At 44.1% G+C, this 19,267-nt stretch overlaps 1 protein-coding gene across 1 annotated transcript; it reads left to right on the top strand.

Annotated features, from left to right (window-relative positions):
* Positions 1-11,087: 11,087 nt before the first annotated feature.
* On the top strand, positions 11,088-17,636 carry BCL2L14 (BCL2 like 14). Its single transcript, XM_009505303.2, has 5 exons — positions 11,088-11,525; positions 14,445-14,609; positions 15,548-15,615; positions 16,557-16,829; positions 17,595-17,636. The coding sequence occupies exons 1-5, from the start codon at positions 11,090-11,092 to the stop codon at positions 17,634-17,636; spliced, it is 984 nt and encodes a 327-aa protein (XP_009503598.1). The 5' UTR covers positions 11,088-11,089.
* The last annotated feature ends 1,631 nt before the right edge of the window (positions 17,637-19,267 follow it).

Consider the following 19,267-nt stretch of genomic DNA (forward strand, 5'->3'; position numbering starts at 1 on the left):
ATACACATCCCCAGATGTGTATGGTGATGTTCTCGTTTGCCAGAACCACAGAACTGCTGAGGGAATAAATTCACCCGTTTGGTGAAGGATCTGTACGCTGCTTGAGTTCCATGCAGGCCTATAGGCTTTGCACTGGCACTTCCCAAGCTGATTTTCACCCCAGCCCAAGGCTTTGCCCACACTTGGAATAAGTCCTGAGTTCAACACAGGGTGTAGCTGCTCCACCACAGGCTCCTGGAGTTGTCAAGGGTATGGTCAGTTGTATCACGGTGTTGTATTGAAGGAAGTGTACCAGAAGCTGGTTTGTATTAACGCAGTGCCTTAAGATGGTCTTCGGTTTTATTAGATATTGGCTTTATTTTGCACAGTTGATGCCAAAGGCTACCGGTCCAATGATAATTCAAGCGTGAAAATACTTTCCAGAGTCAGCTATATATGATGTTTTAGTCTATGCCTATCTCATATTTCACTATTAATCCAGAAACTTAAACATTTTGTGGTGTGGGGTTTTTTTCTTACAGAAAATAAAGGGATTAATTAAAACTTGCTTAAAGGAAATTTTGGCTCAGTGTCTCTTAGGCAAACTCTACTTACTGTCTGATTGAAAAGGCTGGGAGAAAAGAGGAATATACTCAAACCCTGCCATGCTATGCTGACTACCAGGCTCTGAAACATATCCTTGGCACTCAGGGCAGATCACAGCCTACAGCATCCTAAACCAAAGTGGTTTAAGGATGGGGTAGTGGGAAACTGGAAAAAGTGTCTTTACCTTATACCACCTGAAATGCGCTGAGCTGTCAGTGAGGTGCTGGACCAGAAGGGACTGTAAATAGCAAGAAAAACAAAAGGACATGGATTTTCCCCCCTCAGTGTACCAAAATGAAGTCCAGAATTATTTTTTTACTGACAGCCTCATGGCACAACTTGAAGTTCTAGAGAGTGCCTGGGAGCCACCAGATCAGGCAGCTTCAAAGGGGAAAGGGAGCTGGGAACTGAGGGCAAAACCAAGCAGCCCAAAGCAGCATCCTCATGGGCACGGGGCAGCCCCATGGTACCTGTGCAAGGTGAGCAGAGCAGGTCTGGTGATCCTAACCGAGCGCAGCCAGGAGTCCTGCGATTCCCAGACACATCCACAGTGAGGAGGCAGGCACAGGGCAAAGCCAGTGGGGCAGGCTCTGGATCAGTGGCCATGTGGCCAGGCAAAGGCAGAGCTGCAGTGCAGCTCAGGCAGGGACCAAGGATGAGATGCAACCCCTGAGCAAAGCAGAGAGACTCCTGGCAAGGCCTCTCACCGTGGCTCTTTCATGGGCATCTGGTCCAGTGTGACCTGGCCACACCACGTCAGGGGTGGTCTGCAGCAGCAGCACCTAGTCCCACAGAGGCATGAGGGGAAGCCAGAGGGTTGAAAGGGGAGGATAGCAGTTCCTCTTTGGCCACAAATGTCTCCCTGTCCCCCACCACTCACTCCATTGCAATACACAGTACAAAGGAGAAACAACTCTTTTGGAAAAAGCTGCATCATTTGTTAAATTAAAAATAATTTTCCATCTAAACCAAACAAACAAACGAGAGTAGCAGCACTGCTCAGAAACAAACCTCAACACCCAGTGCAGTTTTGTGCAATTTCCCTTTCCACATTTTGTTTCTGGTTTTGCACAGTTATATGTGGCTGTCTTTTGGTTCCTTAGTCTTCTCTAAAGCTCAGGCTCTGTTTTACACTTGCAAGCATCAACTTGGTCATCTCAGGCAGAAAAGCCAAGGACCTTTGTGTCTGCTCGGTCGCATTATTTTCCAGCGGTGCCATCATCAGAAGCCCATCTCATCCCAGGCCGGCGGAGACACACGCACAGGCTGCGGAATTTCACATTATTGCTGGGCACTTCTCCCAGGCCGTGGGAGCGGGTTCCCCCCGCCTCCCCGGCCGGTGTCGCCGCCGGGTGTCGCTGCCCGACGCCTTTTCCCTGCGCGCACCCCTGCCCACACGCCCATCCCCGCCCGCACCCTCGCCCGCACCCCTGCCCACACGCCCATCCCCACCCGCACCCCCGCCGCAAGCCCGGGCATCCACTCCCACACCCATCTGCGTCCCCGCCTGCACCCCCGCCCGTACCCCCACCCCCGCCCGCACCCGCGCACCCACTCACCCGCACCCCCGCCGCAAGCCCGGGGGGCCGGCAGCCCCCGCCTTCACCTTCCCGGGGCAGCGCTGCCGCACGCACTGCCGCCGCTGCTGGCGAGGGCACCCCGCCTCAGCTGTAATCCTTTCCAGCCCCTAAGCCAGGCCTAACGTTCCCTGCTGCCGCAAGCTTCCCATCCCTCCGCCGCTGCGCTAGGCCTGAGCTGTCAGCCTGTCGTCTGCGTGGCAGCAGCCTTTTCTATCAAAAAAGATGGGGGTATTTGTTAGCGGATGACGTGTCGAGGCGCGGCTGACCCACCTGGAGTCCGTCCCGGCTATGGCCAGCTTGTGCAGGCATTTGAGGGCCTCCAGCACTGCCAAAAGCTCCTCCAGTTTGTAACTCTTTTCTGAAGTTTGGCTGGTGACTAGATTGGTCTGCCTTGTTTGCTGGGTCTTTGGGTCTTTTCTCTCCTACCCTTCTTTGGCGGAAGGAGCCACTTTCTAGATTTCACAGGCAGAAAAAGCTCCTTAAGGTAGAACAGCAAGGTCACATTATCCTCAGCCATTTCAAACTTGCAAGGCGAGAGCTAATTAAATGCTGAAATTGCTTTAGATCTTTTCAGCTCAGAATGGACAAGTTGGGAGTGGGGGAGTGGGATGTTGGGAGTGGGGGCAGACAACAAGCTAAAAACCCCAAATCTTTCCATCACTCAAAAGAGTTTTTTTCCTCTTTGACTTATTTTTCCATCTTGGAAACAAGTAGTTTCTCTCACCAGAGGTCACAAGCTCTTCCCAGTTTTTGAGGGGAATCTTCTTATACTTTTGGCTTAATACATACAATAAAAATCAATCCTCACAGGCACTTTTAAAGTCAGTGGAAACAATGGGTTTTATTTTTAAGTCTCCTTTTACAGACTGTGCAAATTAAAGGTTGGGATATCAAGGATTTTAGGCTGGAAAGTAAGTACCAGCAAAACTCAAACTAGCTTATTACTGATGTAAATTTGTCTAAGGTGGGAATTGGAAAAAAACCCTTAAAGCAGCTTATCTTCTTTGGAGTACTGCATAAGTCAACGTAAAGTGTTTGGCTAAAGGTACATGGGACACTTAAAAAAGGGCCAGAGGAGTTAGATAAGGTAGATGGCAACAGAAAAGGTAGGAGACCTAAGAAGATAATATGAGGGATTTCCAGGAAATTAAAATCCATAATACAAGCAAGATAGAGAACTAGTTTGGCTCTTAATTTAAGAAACACCATGAAGGGACTGAGAACCAAAAGAGAAACCAAACGTGAACCTCCTGTAAAACAGGGAGTGACACTGCCATTATTCAGAATTTTTGCTCTTCTATCCACTTTCAGAAAAGAGTATTAACATAATTTTTTCTTGGCAGGCAGAGCAGTGGGAAAAAAGCAGAGAAGCACAATGAAGCAAAAATAATTAAAGCGCATTAAAAATATATTATATTGTATCTATGAGAGTTTCCTTTTTACATCCAACATCCCTCCTCTGGGACTGTTTTCAGTTCTGTTTCTTTGAAAAACTACTGCCAAAACGAAAAAAAGGAGCCCTGGTCAGAGTGAGCCTTCCCTTACACCCACATCTTCCCAGGCTGGCTGTAACGTGCTTAGAAATATCCCTGTTCCTAATATTGCTCTGTAAGGGACAAAGTCAGGTCCCTCCACCCAGAGATTTTAGTAACCCAGAGCTCCAGCCAACGCAGAAAATTGGCTATGGTTTTTCCTGTGTGCAGCCAGGGCTGACAATGGCAAACATGGACTACCACACTCTTTCCTAAATGCCACCAGGGATTTAAAGAATCCAGGTATTTTGACTTCTCAGCAGTTTACAGTGATGACCAGAATAGCTACTCTCAAGGGTACAGGGATATTCTGGGTCTGAGGTGGAAAATGGCAGAAACTGATGGAAGTGATGGGTTGGGTGAGTAGCTGTATGTTGGAGGAGGTCATTGCTCCATGGGTAGTGATGCTGCCTCCACCAAATCAAGCCAAATCAAATAAGTTTGACTTTTGCCAGTATATTTCAAAAGTTATGCAGGGCTATACGTCCAGCTCTGGTAATAAGGTCAACACAAAAGCCAAGTGCAAAATTGCCAATTATTGACTGTTTTGTCATAATATAACACGGAACAACAATGCAATTATTTCTATAGGAATGTAACAGATAAAACGGAGCTAAGTTGGTGTTGACATTGGTTTGTTTTTTCTCAGTCGTCTTGCTTTCTTACTGGTGCTTTATAGCATATATATACAAAATCTCACTTTTAAGGGGGTGGTGGCTGAGGTCTTTTTTCATGCTATCTGCTGGCTACCCTTCCCTTTTCTGGGCCTCAAATACCACTTTTTTTCTTCCCTCTTAGGATCGGAGAAAGTATATTCTGCATTGGGGTATGGTGTATGTTTGAATAGAAAACGAAAAACGAAGTTTTTGCAGTCCAGGGAATGACAGATCATTAATAATCTGTAATATGCAGGCTTTCCATCTGCTGTTATTGCTCTCAGGTCAGCTGGCCCTAGGAAAGCAGGAAGGAAATGGAAAGCTTCAGTGAACATGAACAAAAAATCTTCTATAAGTCTGCAACGTATAAGTGAACTCTAAGCCACTATTCCCTGGAAATGCAAAAGTTGGCTCTGCTTATATTTCTGTTTCTACTAGTAAATTCCTCCCTCCACAGGAAAGGCACCAGACAGACCTTTTCTGTACAACAGTCTCAGATGAAGGCGCAGCCTCAAGTGCTTTTGTTCCTGAGAAGGGATCTCCTCTCAGTCAGAAACCCCTCCGTACATCCTAAAACAGTTTCTCTGCCACAGATAAAGGCGAGTGTTCACCCTCTTTGGCTGTTTGATGTGTGTCAGGCCCCTCCTAGGGTGCAATTTTGTCTACAAGCTTATTTCAAAAATGGAAGATCACTGGCACGGTGAAAATTCCCCTTAAAATGGATGTGTGCTTCTGACCTGAGTAATTTGGGGTTAGTTATACAGGCAATGAAATCACAATTTTGGTCTATGAGTTACAAGAGCAATACCATGTCACTGTTGCGAGTATCTTACCGATGTCATCTAATTAATGATTAACATGATTTTGAAAAAAAATGTAACAACATATGAAAAAACATAGCCTAGTTTACAGTGGTTTATAGAAGAAGAGGTATAACTGTTTTCAAAACACTTTTGATACATCCTGTATCAAAATGATGATTTGATTTAACCTGTACCATGGAGAAAAAAAAGGGTTTGGAAGGAAAAAAAAAGAAGATAGCATTTGGCCAAAGCCCCAGAGAGCTATAGACTTTTTTCCTTTTCCTAGCGCGCTGCTAAGAAGTCACATGCAGAAGGGGCTGGCCCTACCCTTTATCTTTCTATAAGTGAGCTGACACGTTTGAACATTGTTCTCATAAGGAAGTACACAAGGCAATTTTTTTTTAATTGCAAGTGCAGTGCCCTTCTTAGTGACAGCTTATGAACACATGTTTTGATGAAAGACTGAAAATATTAAGTAAAAAAGTGAACTTCAGGTTTCTGAAGAGAAGTGCTGTGCTTGCAAGGCTGGCTCTAGCAAAACAAACCTAGCTGGAAGAGAAGAAAGAATTGAGATCAGCGGGCACCCAGGGTTACTGGTGCAATAGGCCTGGAAGGTAATAATACTCCCTTTTCTTCTCTGAACTTGGTTTCTCTTGTATAATGTTTGGCTGCCTATAACCCAGCACGAGACTCCGAATCTTATTTGTGTATGGATTAAATGGCTATATTCATTATCATTAATTTAGGTACCAAACAATGTACTTCCAGGTTTAGCTGTGGTGTCTAAAAGGGAAGGAACTGCCCTGGGACTTTCTGAGCTGCCATACAAGCTTTGGCTGTATGCTTTTGAATGACATATCTAGCCTAGGAGAGTAAGGTCATTTTCTGCCAGCCACACTACCGTTAGTTGTGGAAGGTTGAATTTAAAATTTGGGACTATCCCAGTGAATTCATGTAGACTTACATCCTTAGCTTGTTCTTACAGATCAGCCCAGTTCAAGCCAGGTCACCTCTTGCTGGTAAAGTGCTTTCATTTACAACTGAAAGAAACTCTAAACCAAGCAGGTAAAAGGTGGAGGTGATTCAGCAGGTGACATACTGCCCTGAAATCATCAGCAATCAAGTCTGTTCTTCCCTTTTTGCTCCCAGATCTTTGCTGCACAGTGGCAGCCAATTTAGTCTACTGGAGGTCATAAATATGTGCCTTACCATTTCTGTTGGTGCTGAAAGCCAAGTAGTGCATCACTTGCTTCTAGGGGTTGAGTCTTTGGCAGCCTCTCAGCTTTGAATATGGGAAATGCTTCTGGACAGCTGCAGACTAGCAGACAACTTCTCTTCTGAAAGACATGTATCAGCGTAGACCTTTTTATATAGCATGTGTTGTATCTGTTGCACAACAGTGCTCATGAAAAATCTGTTGCCGCTAGGGATGTTTTCCTTGGCATCCTACTGTAACTCTTCCTTCACTAATTATGTTGTATCACATTTAGTTAAGATTAAATAAGGGGTACATAATCCTTCAGCTTCCAAGTTACTGCTTTCCATCCTAGAGGCAACTGTATTGCGGTACCGTGTGGAGAGGTCCTTTCTGGTGGGCTTGCGTGTAAAACCAGATTTCCACAGCATCTGTACAGTTTAAAATGGTTCAGCCTCTCTTGCGCAGACAATACCTATCTCTTAAGCATTTTATGAGAATGACTGACTCAATATGTACAAAATATTTCTTCATCAAGGTGTGTAGCTTACATACTAAGGAACTCTGGAGACCAGTGATGGTTCTGCTTTTCTCCATGAGAAGTATCAGTAAGTTAGGGTCATCCACCCAGAGGAAAGGATCTAGCTTGAAGAGCTGGGAGAGGAATCCTGGCCATTGCTTCCCCTTGCACAAGAGTCTTCACTACCATGTGCCCCAGTCTGCTCCTCTGTATGTGAGAGCAGAGCTGAAGGGAAGGACCCATACCTGGAATGAGTCAGTAAGGTAAACGGTAGTACTTTTATTGTTAGGCCTTTCTCCAGTATTGAGTCAAAAATAAAGTGTTTTATTCAGAACGGGTATCCCAGGCAAGGAACCACATTTCTGCCTCTGCTGGTTGAGAAGCACCGGACCAGCCCTGAATAGCTTGGACTAACAATCATTTTTAGGGGGCCTCTTTCACTTCTACTTTCTGCTTTGTTTAATCAGCCTTTCAGGACAAGCACTGCCTCTTGCTGCAGAGCCATCTTCAGCTCCTTGTCCTTCCCTGGGTCTGCTAGTGCTGGTGAGAGTGTACGTGACGGGGATTTGAGACAAACAGCAGGGTCAGCACTGACATTGTCTCTGCTTGGTCAAGATACCTAAGCCTTTCAGAGGTAAGTCCTAGGGCTGTCCATGAGGCAGGGACATAAACCTTCCCGTGGAAGAACTAGTGGTAGATCTTGTCTGTGCCCTGTGGGCACCTGAGGAGGAAGGACGGGAGCACACCAGCAGAGCTGGGAGGAGAGGAGGGGCTGGGAAAGCATGAGTGCAGCACCCAAGTTTGGGCTCAGGCAGGCTCTGTGGTGAGCACGGGCCAAGAGGACTTGTAGAGTTAGCCACTGTGGCGGTTTGCACCTATACATGCAACTGTATATTTATAAATAACAAAAATATATAAACTGTCAAGAAATTACATAGCTGGGACACCACTTGGTCCAGTTTTGCTGAAGACAGACCTATAGTTGGACACCCTTCAATTCATCTCCAGGCTACACTTTCACCTCCAGGCTACACTTCCCTCTAAGAAAGATTAAACAGTCGCATTGTTGGATTTATATATATTTTTTAAGTTTCCTTTCTATATCATGTCCACTCAGCCTCATATAATAAAATTCTCGAGCTTTTAGTTGACTATCATTGTAATTGGCCCAGGGTGGTGTTACAGTGCTACAAGTTTGGGGGCATTTTTGTGGACTTGTGAAAGTTTAGCCAGTATTGGCTCTCAGAGACTCCACAGGAAAGCAGGTTTTGTTGGTCATGCCGCTCACAGAGCTCTGTCTGTATTTTTGCCAAATTTCTCCATCCTGGCAGATAATTCTTGAAGTGGATGGAGGGTTGTAACTAAATGTCCGACCAAACGTTGGCAGTTCAGTTTCCATTTTTGGGGAAATGGCATGTGGATGTGACACTTGGCAATGGGAGGAAAAGGTCTGGAGGACAGTAAAGAGGGAGAGGGTAACGCTGCTCCCTTCGAGCCTGTGGGCTCCAGAAGATAAATAATTTAGTTTTTAAGTAGACAGAATGAGACCATGCTGCTACTCTCCATAATCTGATCCTCTAAGTTTCTTTTAATCATCCTAGGAAATAATATGCAGATTCGGGTTTTAGCAGGACTTCCAAGTACTTGTCAAACTAAATCAATGCTTGCATTAAAAAAATGTTCTTTATAGAAGCTCATTTCTGAGAGAGAGTTCATGCAAAGCGAGGGCTGCTTCTGCAAAAGGCCTGGCTTTTCTCTGGCCCACTCCAGACGGGATATTGGAAAAATAATGTGGTTGTAGTATGAAGAAGTAAGTCTAAAGAGACGTAAGTCACCAATCAAGATTTTGAACTTTAAAATGAACTGAAAAATGAGTTAGCTACTGGCAGACTCCTTTGTAAACACTCACCAGCATGCAGTGATAACTCCTTTTCTTGCTACCTGCGAGTAATGACATAAATGAGCTGTGACTCCTTGTTCTGTTTATGCTCCTCCAGCTTCGTTGCATACACAGGCATGAGATTTCTTACTGAGACATCGGTGCTGAAAAAAGTCCCAGTGAGGAAGCTCCTATACCACATTTTTACCAACATAATTTGTTTCATTTCTCAGAGGCTCCCCATCAGAGCGAGGCACAGGCTTAGCCATACAGCTGGATCTGATGTGCAAGTGCTTATTTGATGTTACATACTGGCAAGCTGTAATAATGCCCTACCTCCTGCTATCTGTCTGGACTTAGCCTCGTTTAGGAGACCAACCTTTGAACTCTTACTTGATTTTTATCTGTACAGCCACCTTGGGTAGGGCTATTCTTAACATACAAGTAATAACCCAGTGTATAGGGCTGTAAGGGCTCTTTAAAACTAGTACTTTTAGTTCGTCTTGCTGTTTGGGAATGATTTTTTATATTTTTTAATAATTAATTATTTTATAATATATATATAGGTTTTCTATATATAGTATATCTATTTTTATATTCTTATTTATGTTTCTATATTAGTGAAAAATGAGCATATATGAATGTTACACAAATTATTTTAGATCTATAAGGAGTACCCATGGTGGGGAAGGCTATGCTGTTTTAAGTAGTGTCAGTGAATGAGCTGAAGGGCAAAGTTAGATCTGTTCCAGCAGGAACTTGAATTTGCATAAAGTATTAAAAAATGAAAAAGAATGGCATAGCCTTTAAAATTTTCTATCTCTGGACGAACTTCAAAATTAAATAAATGCTTGGTCTGGTTTCCAGGGCAAAAGGAAGTGCCTGTTCCTGGGCTTACTGACTAGCTGAAGGGATTTGTTGTAAACTTGCTTTCTGTGTAGTGGAGACACTGAGAAGTGCAGTGCAGCTTAAAACATTGTTTAAGCTGCTCTGGTTTGCACTGGAAGATGGGCTCAAACAATTTCAGGGCATGGAAAAGGTCTTACCTTTTCTCCCCTGCATCCTGAGGGTGGTATGCACCTTCCTAGGTACAGCAATGAAGAAGCAGCAACCCCATGCCTGACTTGCATCATTTCAGTTCTTTTTTTCCTCTGTATTTCTAGGTCACCACTTCTTCTTTTCCACTTGCTTTGTTTCTTGTAACAGTCTCTTGCTGACATTTTTCTGCCGGGCTTTCAGTTTCCCTTGCAGGTTCATTAAAGCTTCCTGCACAAGCACTGTGAGAAGACGCACAGGTCCTGCTGACCCTTTGAATATCTCAAGGCAGCAACTAGCAAGAAAACAACAGGAACTTGCACCTTCTCCCCCAGCCTTCAAACTGCCCCGACTGTGTCCAGTAAACACTCACCTTGGCATGACCCTGTGAGCAAGAGGTCTCAGTGCAGTACTGTGCCCTTCACAGGACAGGGCTTCTGCTGAAACCCAGCAGGTTGTTCAAAGACAACGTAGACGCTTGTACCTTGGATGCTGTTGGGATGAATGAATTCTTACCCAAGTGCATAGTTAGGGAAGAGTGAAATGTTTTGCCACTTGAAGTTAAGTATAGATTTCTAAACATTAAATTGCAGTGCACTACTAGCGGAAAATTGAGCATGCTGACACCTAGGCTTGCACAGGGAAGAAAATTTCAGAGAGGCTGTCGCCAGGTGTTTGAGACAGGTGTCAAACATGCAAGACTCTTGATTTGGGTCCCCTAAAGTGAAAGGACAGTTGAGAACATTATGGTAGGTAAATATTGTAATTTTTCCTAACGTTTAGGCTGGTGCTTTTTTGCTTTCCTACCTAGAGAACTCAGGGCCCAAACTTGTCAAAGCTTCCTCTGAAAACACACTACTCATGTATTTAGGTGCTTACTCATTTGAACCACGGTATAGGCTTTACCTCCGCATTGCTTTGGCAAATCGTTTTCCTTTCCATCCCAAGAATCAGTTATTATCATGGGCTTTCCTCTTTTCCTGCACTGAACCCTGACCATTGAATACTCCTTGAATTTCCTCATCTTTCCTGTCTAAGCCACCAAATGCTATGTAACAGATCTCTTGTTCCTGTTCTTTGATGGCCTTGACTGCCACCTGAAGTATTTCTCAGTAACAAAATTTTCTTTTTAGAAAACAGTGCTTCTCTGGCTCCCGGGTACTGCAATATTCTTCACATCACTGAGGTTTATAAGGTGTTTGGTGAAAGGTTCTGTAGAAACATTAGGCACTGATTGGTAATCATAAAACACAGGCTGTTCCTGAAGCCATTAGAACTAAGAATATGTTCTTGCAGGAACCAAGATGTCTTCGCCAAATGATGTCAGTATGGAGGAAATACCGCTGGAAGATGATGAGCGAGACAGCATAGAATACAAGATCCTAATGGCCTATGCCCAGCGGCGGTTGTCTGCCAGTAAATATGGGAAACTTCTGAAAAATGAGGCTAACGTGCAGAAATCATCATCCTTAATCAGGAGAGAAGTAAAGATTGACCATCAATGGGATAAAGATGGACCAAGCCAAGGATTAGTTTTTCAGGATTGCATGATACAACAGCAGAGCAAAAAGCAACCGAAAAGAAAATATTTTCCAGGATATTGTCTACCTCTTTTCTGCCGCAGAGCAGAGCAGAAAAAGCCCCCAAAGCCATCATTGCACCAAGTTTGCATGATACATTTCTCCATTTCTGAGGCACAATCTGAGAGCCTTCAAAAAGGGAATTCTCAGTGTCAGATAAGTATGTCTTAGTTCTTTCCTTTTGCGTTTGTCTTTAAATCTCTCTCTAAATAGCTTAAATGGCTGGTGGCCAGTGGAAAGGCAGGAGGAGGAAGGTGGTTTCTTTCACTTTTTGGTCGCCTCTTATACCAGCCCTACTGATTTCCAGTTAGGAAGGCAGATTGCCAAATCTTCAGTAGTGCTTGCACACACAAGATCCATGCTTGTGAATGGCTTCTCTGTTTTCCATTGTATGGTGGTAAGTATCGTATAATTGCACAGGTTGGGGTTTTCTTTCAAGCATTGCCTTTTTCTTTTTCATAACCTGTTAGAAAGAAAATGTTAAACACTGGTCAGACTGAAGACCTCCACACTAAAATCAAGGAAGAGAAGTTGTTTGAAGGCCCATTCAAGGAGCTTTATCAGGTGATAAACATTCCACACTAAAGACAGAAGTGCTAGATTCTGCTTGAAACTCTGGTGCCAAGCAGTTGGCAGTGACCAACCTCAAGCACAGAGCAGCCCATGTCTCTGGGCCACTTCTCATAACCCTACCATGTATCTTAAATGGAAACAGTCTTCCAGGGTCATCTAAGTCTCCTTTACACATTGCTATTAAAGTCTGATCTGAACCTGCCCTCCATGTGGTGGAAGAAGAGGCAGTAGGTGGCTGTAATCCATCTGATATTCAGGGCTCCCGTCCATATAAACGTCTTGTGCCCTAGCCCCCAAAGGCAGCCCCATATCAGGTGCTGCACTGCAGGCAATGAGATTTTACCTTTTCTGCTCTGGATAACAACTAATACCTTATATTCTCCTACAAGACTGAGAGAGGAGGATGAGGTATGCCCATTAAGTTGCCGTATATGGTATATGATAGGTTGCCATGTTGTTTTTATATACATAAGATAGGGTGTAGCTGTACGCTTCTACAGGAGAACTTATCTTGGGCCGCATATCTCCGGGACACAGGGCTCTACCCACCCTGGGGACAGTGATGCACAGACATCAATATGATGGATACAAAATGTCCGTTTATTTAGCTGCGTCACACGCTTATATAGCTCTTGAGCTTCCTGTTCCTGCCACTCCTATGGGGAGGAGTCTATCTTTCCGTCACATCCCGTGATCTTCCGGTCGCCGATCCCTGTCTATTCCCCTACAATAGGGGTTGTTTGTTTAATTTGTCCCAGCTTGATACTGTTGGTGTCACAGCAATTGCTCTCCCCTTTAAGTGCATTTAAAGATATTTCTAAAAATTATCCATCACTGACTTCTTCAACCTAACGCCCCATCCCTGACCAGCTCCTACCCACCAAGCCCATAACTCTCCCTGCTGCCAAATCCAGCTCTGCCTCTCAAGAAAGGGTCCCTGTCTCAGCCCAGTGCATTTTGCTAGGGGGAAATAACTATAACTTTCCATTGTTTGGTTGCCAGGGACATATGTCTGCATCCAGATATCCATTTTTATGTCCATTTTATTTGTACACTGCCAAGGAAAGCGCTCAAGAGTTTGGGTGCAATCACTTGATGGCCCTGCAAATACACTGCCATGTTCCCTGCATCATGGATGGCAGCATGGCCTCAAGGCAAAACTTCCCCATGCTGGATGTTAACCTCCCTGGAGATCCTGCTTGGCTTTGGATCTGGGCTTTACCTTCCCTTCAGCAGATTGCTGGACCAAGTCCTAAAACATCATCATCATCATCATCATCATCATCATCATCATCATCATCATCATCATCATCATCATCATCATCATTATTATTATTATTATTATTATTATTATTTACTTATACAGCTAGCAGCTGCCCTGCAAGCTTGGCCAGGCCATTCTGGAGCAAATGGGAGTGCTTTCGGGGATTACCTGTCTAAATTGAAGGCCTGTTCAATTTAAAACCAGTTGCATAATCTTAGGTATCCAAAGGCATGAACAGCCCGGCCCCCTTCCTAGAAGTTTAGCAGCTCCCTGACAAGCTCTGCAGGCAGATGAAGGAATGGAAACATCCTGGGCTTGATTCACCTGCCTTGAAATGCAGTTTTATTGGCTGCATTAACCCCTGCTGCCCTCACAATAAGCTGCTTGTGAATTTTTACATGTTATGAGTCAGGCCGCTACTGAGCTTGTCTCGATGCCTGCTGGTCACGCAGGAGCTGCCACTTGGCAGTGGTGGTGGTGAGACAGAGTCTTGCATCCCAAGCTCTGTGAGGCAAATTGTAAGGAAAAGCACCTTTGAGATGAAACAAACCTTGCAACAGCTCGTCCTGTGCTCTTTGCTATAGCAGGATCCCTGTTGGAGTCCCCTCATGGAGCAATGCCTTCAGCTGATGAGGGTCTTGAACAGGGTCATTACACAAGGTGGATAAAGCCAGTCTGGTTGCTGAGTTCTCCCAGTATTCATATCTGCTTAATGCAACAGTGTCAAGGCCATGAGAACCTTTTGTGCTAGAGGAGCCTCTGAAGTGAAATCTGCTTCTCCTTTGCTCAGGATTAGCCTGTGAGAACAAGGAAAGAGCATTCAAGTACACCATCTTTTCTAAATCTGGACCTATAGATGGACTAATCATGGGCAATACCAGTCTCACAGTAAAGTCTAAGAGTCACAGTCCTATAGAGCAGTACTCTCACATTTCTTAACAAACGGTGTGCTTCTGGCTTGCAAGGAAGTACAGTGGTGAGCAACACACACTTGCTTCTGTATGGCCTCTGTAGAGTTAGCTGCTGCTCAAATACTAGAGAGGGGCTGTACTGAGTTACTTGTCTCTCTAAATTATTACCAGCTGATCTCAAGCAATAACAAAGCCCCAGCATGGGGAAATGTATCTCTTGGTGTCCTCTGGGCACTTCCACCTCAGGGGGGCATGTAAACGAGTAAATCACTGAATTATTTCCTGGAAAGATTAACTGCCTTCTTTATTTCCCACTCTCCTTCCCAATCAGGTGAAACAGCAGATGTCAACCACATTGCAGACAAACTCGCCAAGCTTGTTACTCCCAGATCTCAGCAATCAGCTTCATATGTGTCATTCCAGACAGTGTGTCATGCCCCAGGCCAGAAACAAGACGATAGTGATACTACTGATGGAAGTGAGGGCAAGGAAAATGGTAAGGGTGAAAAAATTCATGCTGACAGGCAGTATGTCAGGTTGGGATTGCACACTGAGGCATTTTTTCTAGACATGGTGAAGCACTTGGGATTTCTGCAGTCAGATGCTGTGAAGAAGGAATTTTGCTCTGCTGGTTCTTGCTCTGTTGCCCACATTTCAGGGACTGCTTTTGCAGTCCTCTAACAGGTCCTACCTGCTACTGCAATTAAAGGGAGCATCCTTAAAAATCCAAGGAGATGTGACATGAGAAAAGGAGGGTGAAGATAAAGTGGTGTAAGGTGACAGAGCAGGTAGGAGTGGCAGGGCTGGGGGCAGAGTAATACACTGGGGCTCTAAGGCCAAAGACCAGTCCTTGGGGCAATAATGTCTTGGTCAATACCTCTTCGGTGACAGGACAACACTGCTAAACAATCTGTTATAAGTCTGAGCTGCTTGTCTTCCGTGACGTCTGCAGAGTTTTATTTTTAATGCAAGCTAGAAGGGGATTTCGGGTTACAAGAAGGATCATGCCATACTTGCTTTTTCTTTAATCTGGCAAACCTGGAGTTTGTCCTAATGAGTTGCAGAAGGTATAATTGGTAATAATGAGGGGATTTTTTTTTTCCTAATTTTAAGCCCATTTTTGTGGGCTTCCGCTAGCTGCTCTTTTGTTCTGGCTTATTATCAGACATACCTCAAAGCCCAAAGGGCTGGCAGTGGGATGCTAAAGCCCTTGCTCTTTCCCAGATTCTTAACTGGAGCAAAACCTCGGACAGATGGAGAAGTAGCATTGCTTACTCCATGCAGACAAGAACAGTGAGCTTCAGCTTAAAGCCGGGATACGCAACTCTCCATGAATTTGCCACAAACTAGCAGCTGTTTTCCTAAGTGTCACAAAGGCTTTCACTGTAGTTTGCTACCTGGATCCAATATTTATGTTACTCTTTTCTTTAACAGATGAAGAAAAGATAATACAAACAATACTTTCACTGTTAAAGCAGTCAGGGGACCGACTAGAAGAAAAGGTAACTCCTCCTGTTTTCAGGAGCTACACAGGCTAGAGTGTGAGAGAGATTACACTTCTCTTGGGATTGAATGGTTTGTAATTTAGCGCGCTCTGTCTCTATACTGAACTTCTCTTTTGGCACCTAGGGCTTTCTGAAACCTTCTCCATTCATTCTGAAGTCTTTCTTAAGACAAGGGGACTAGCAGAGATCTCTGTTGGGGTGTGGGAAGAAGGCAACAAAAATGTCATGTGTTTCAAAGAGGAGTCACTTGCCGTGTTCCTGTTGAGTTTCATGGAGCACTCAAGTGACTCTGAGAAACTCTTTTGTTTGCATTAACTTTGGCATACAAGTGGTTCCCAGTGGAGGGAGAGAAACTCTACAGCTTTGAGAGTGGGTGTAGAGAGATAAGTCTGAGTACATTTTGACAGCCCTGCCCAAAAGCTACAGAATAACCCCCATGTGAGCCCATTAGCAAGAGTGGATGTTTTATCTATTAAAAATATGGGTACTTGTTTGCTTTACTCCTTTCTTTAGCTGCCCCCTACCTATAAAGGTATACTCCCACAGGGAGGACATGCTCAACTCCTGCAGCAGAGAGGTACCCAGACACAGTAAGAAGCATCACAAGGACCATGACTGAGCAAACGGACCTTATGTGTCCTCACCTTCAGATCTCAATATCAGTTTCACGCTTGTTTTGCATTCTCTCCTCTGCTTCTCTCATTCAAATGCAAAAAAAGGTGAAAGTTTTTTGAGGAAAAATTGTACAGCCACCTCCAGAGCCTGAAGGAGCAGCTTTGCAGTGATGTGTGGGGTTTGTGTGTCATCTCTTGCATTCACCACCACCATTAGACTATATTGTGTGTATTACCTAGATATGCTCCCCTTTCCCAATGAGATGGGGAAAGCAATTCCAACAAAAGTAGCTCAATTTAACCAATCCTTATTCTTATTCTCAGATCAAAAAGGATAGGGTTTTGCATCAGCAATTTAAAGACATGCTGTCCTACACCTTCTTCAAGAGGATCACTGATTTGTTCCTGGAGGATGTCTCAGCAAATTCAATAAGTGAGCCAGGAGGCCAAGTACAGTGCAAGAAAGTTGCCTTTACAATGGAAGTTGCCACCAGACTTACTGCTGTAGACAACCATCCTATGAACCTGGTCTTGGGCTTCGGATTAAAGTACCTCAGAGAACACTTCAAGCCGTGGATTCAGGACCAGGGTGGCTGGGTATGCGTTTTCCCTCCCTTAACTTGTGCATAACCTAAGGCACCTTGAAGCAGCACACTTTCATGGAATTAACATGGGCCAGATGCAAACAAAACCAAATCAAACCGTGTATTCTTTAACAGAGCATGTACTCCTGCTGTGGAATTATTTGCTACAAGACGTATTCCGTGCTGCAAGTTTTTTATTTACATAGGTCCAAAAATCAATAGGAGACATTCATAAAGGGTTGTTAAGTATAAAACACCATTCCTGGCAGACAGTCTCTCCAGCACAAATAGCTGAAGGCTGGGAGAAACACCAGGAAACTTCACACTTGCCTTAATCCTATACTTCTCCCTAGAAGTGTGCTGCTGGCAGGTTCTGGGTACAGCAAAGTTCAGCAGTTCATACAGTCTGCCCTTATGGTGTGGTATGCTTCCTCTTTCCCTCTACACAAAGGCATCTGTTTATCTTTGTATCCCTCTCTCTTCTAAAGTCAGTTGTACAAGGTGCTCCTTGGCCAGCAGTGGTGCTGAGCTGCTGCCCTTCGTAGTTCATTTACCTGGAGTTGCTGGGAGGCACTTGCATCAGAGATCCTAGTCCTTTTGTGTGTCATTAAATGAAGGGAAACATTCAGCAGCTGTACAGCCTGTATCCATTGGCATAGATAGCATGAGAGGTCAGGAAATCTTACTGGCAAACCTACTGACTGACCTCAGCAGAGTTGAAATTAGTATGAGGGCCCTCACTGCTTTTATAATTGTAAGTTCTGTTTTTGTGTTACAGGAGAAGGCTTTGACCTCACTGGATCAGGAAGAAGTAGAGTAATCATGACGGAATTAATTCTTCAGGGTGCAGGAGCCTTCCATTAAGAAACATGCAGGATCTTACCACAATCCGATGCCAGAATGATTAGTGGCTATGTGTTTTTATTTTTTCCATGGAAGGTTGGGGTGTTGCATGGCTAGCTCTGCTTCAACTCCCCTGGAGCACTCAGCCCCATGGATAGTGATTTTAGGTTCCTTTCTGAGTAATGATGCTTGCCACTACTCCTGCGAATGGATGTTAAAGTGCAAACTGGAGGAAAATATCAAAGTATGCAATCAGGAATCACTGGACTGTGATCAACCATCAACCTAGTGAGACAAGTGCTGCCAGCTTTGTGTGGTTCATAGTGGTACCATCTGTTATCAGTTCCACAGTCCCTTGTTAGAAGACATACCTACACACTGCTATCAGATTCCTCTCTCCCCACCTCCTCCTTCTCTGATTAGATGAAGTGTTGATGCCATTTTATACTTCTGAAAGGGACTAAGTAAGGTTAATGAGGGCTTTTTACCCTAGTGCCTTCCCCAGTCCCCAGGAAAATTGACTTGATCTACCCACAGATGCTTTTAATTTGAACTTCTCTGTTTTAAACCCCTTTAAAGCATAGGACAATAGAAGCTGACTTTTACAGCATTATTTTGTCCATTAATGTGGAAGATACAACCATTGCAAGAGCTTTGCAGTCCAAGAAATTTAAAATGAATCCTACTGTGTCGGTTTTTCTGCTAATTCTAAAGGAGCTCGATGCTGTGTGTAAACTGAACTGGCCCTTCAGCCACTGAAAACAAGTGATCTGATTAGAGCTCTTGAATCTGTATGTGTGGCAGTGGAAGGAATAACAGTGCATCATTTAGAGTAGAGGCAGATGCCAGTGAAACTGCTCATGATTTTGAGGCTTGGTTTGTGGCCCATTTAGTTGATGACTTTTGGATTTCCACCCCCTGCAAATCCCCAGTGGAGAAAGTGGGAACTCGGGACATCTGCTGAAGCTGTAAAACCATGGCATCACTTCTGCGACTTTCCAGTACAAACAGGTAATGTTTCCTGAACAGTCTTGCTGCCTCTCAGTAAGATATCCTTCCATTATGGGTGTTCATTTTGTGTGTACAAGTATGTTAACTACAAAGATTGCATGAAGAAGTTCTTAAAAAATAATTAATTTGAATGAAAATGATAAAAAGCATTTTAACCAGACATATAAAATATGCAATGCTATCAAAGATCAAGTTTTTTTCTAATAAACCTTAAACTTTCAACTCATGTGTAGCAAACTCTGCCTTTGTTTGGACACATATTTGCAAAACAGAAGAAGGAGTCCGTGGAAACAAGTTACCTTTGTTTCCCTTCTTCAAAGGAGTTAGGACATACTTGATACTTGATACATCTCTAGACTGTAAATCTAAGATTTTCTCAGTTTTGAGAACATCCACTCTTTCTGATCAGACATCAGACGTCCCCAAGGGAGGATGATTTGTGGAGGAGAGGCAAGCACTTGCTCAAAAGTTCAAAATGTTGTCTTCCCGTGTCTTTCTCCTGTGTAAAAAAAATTTGTGAGGTGTTGTACCCTCCCACACATTGGAGGCTGCTGCTTTATTATAAATTTGTTTGTTTTCTAAAGCAGGCTTGTTAGC

The sequence above is a fragment of the Phalacrocorax carbo genome, chromosome 1 (genome assembly GCF_963921805.1).
Source record: "Phalacrocorax carbo chromosome 1, bPhaCar2.1, whole genome shotgun sequence".
In the NCBI taxonomy this organism is placed as follows: domain Eukaryota; kingdom Metazoa; phylum Chordata; class Aves; order Suliformes; family Phalacrocoracidae; genus Phalacrocorax; species Phalacrocorax carbo.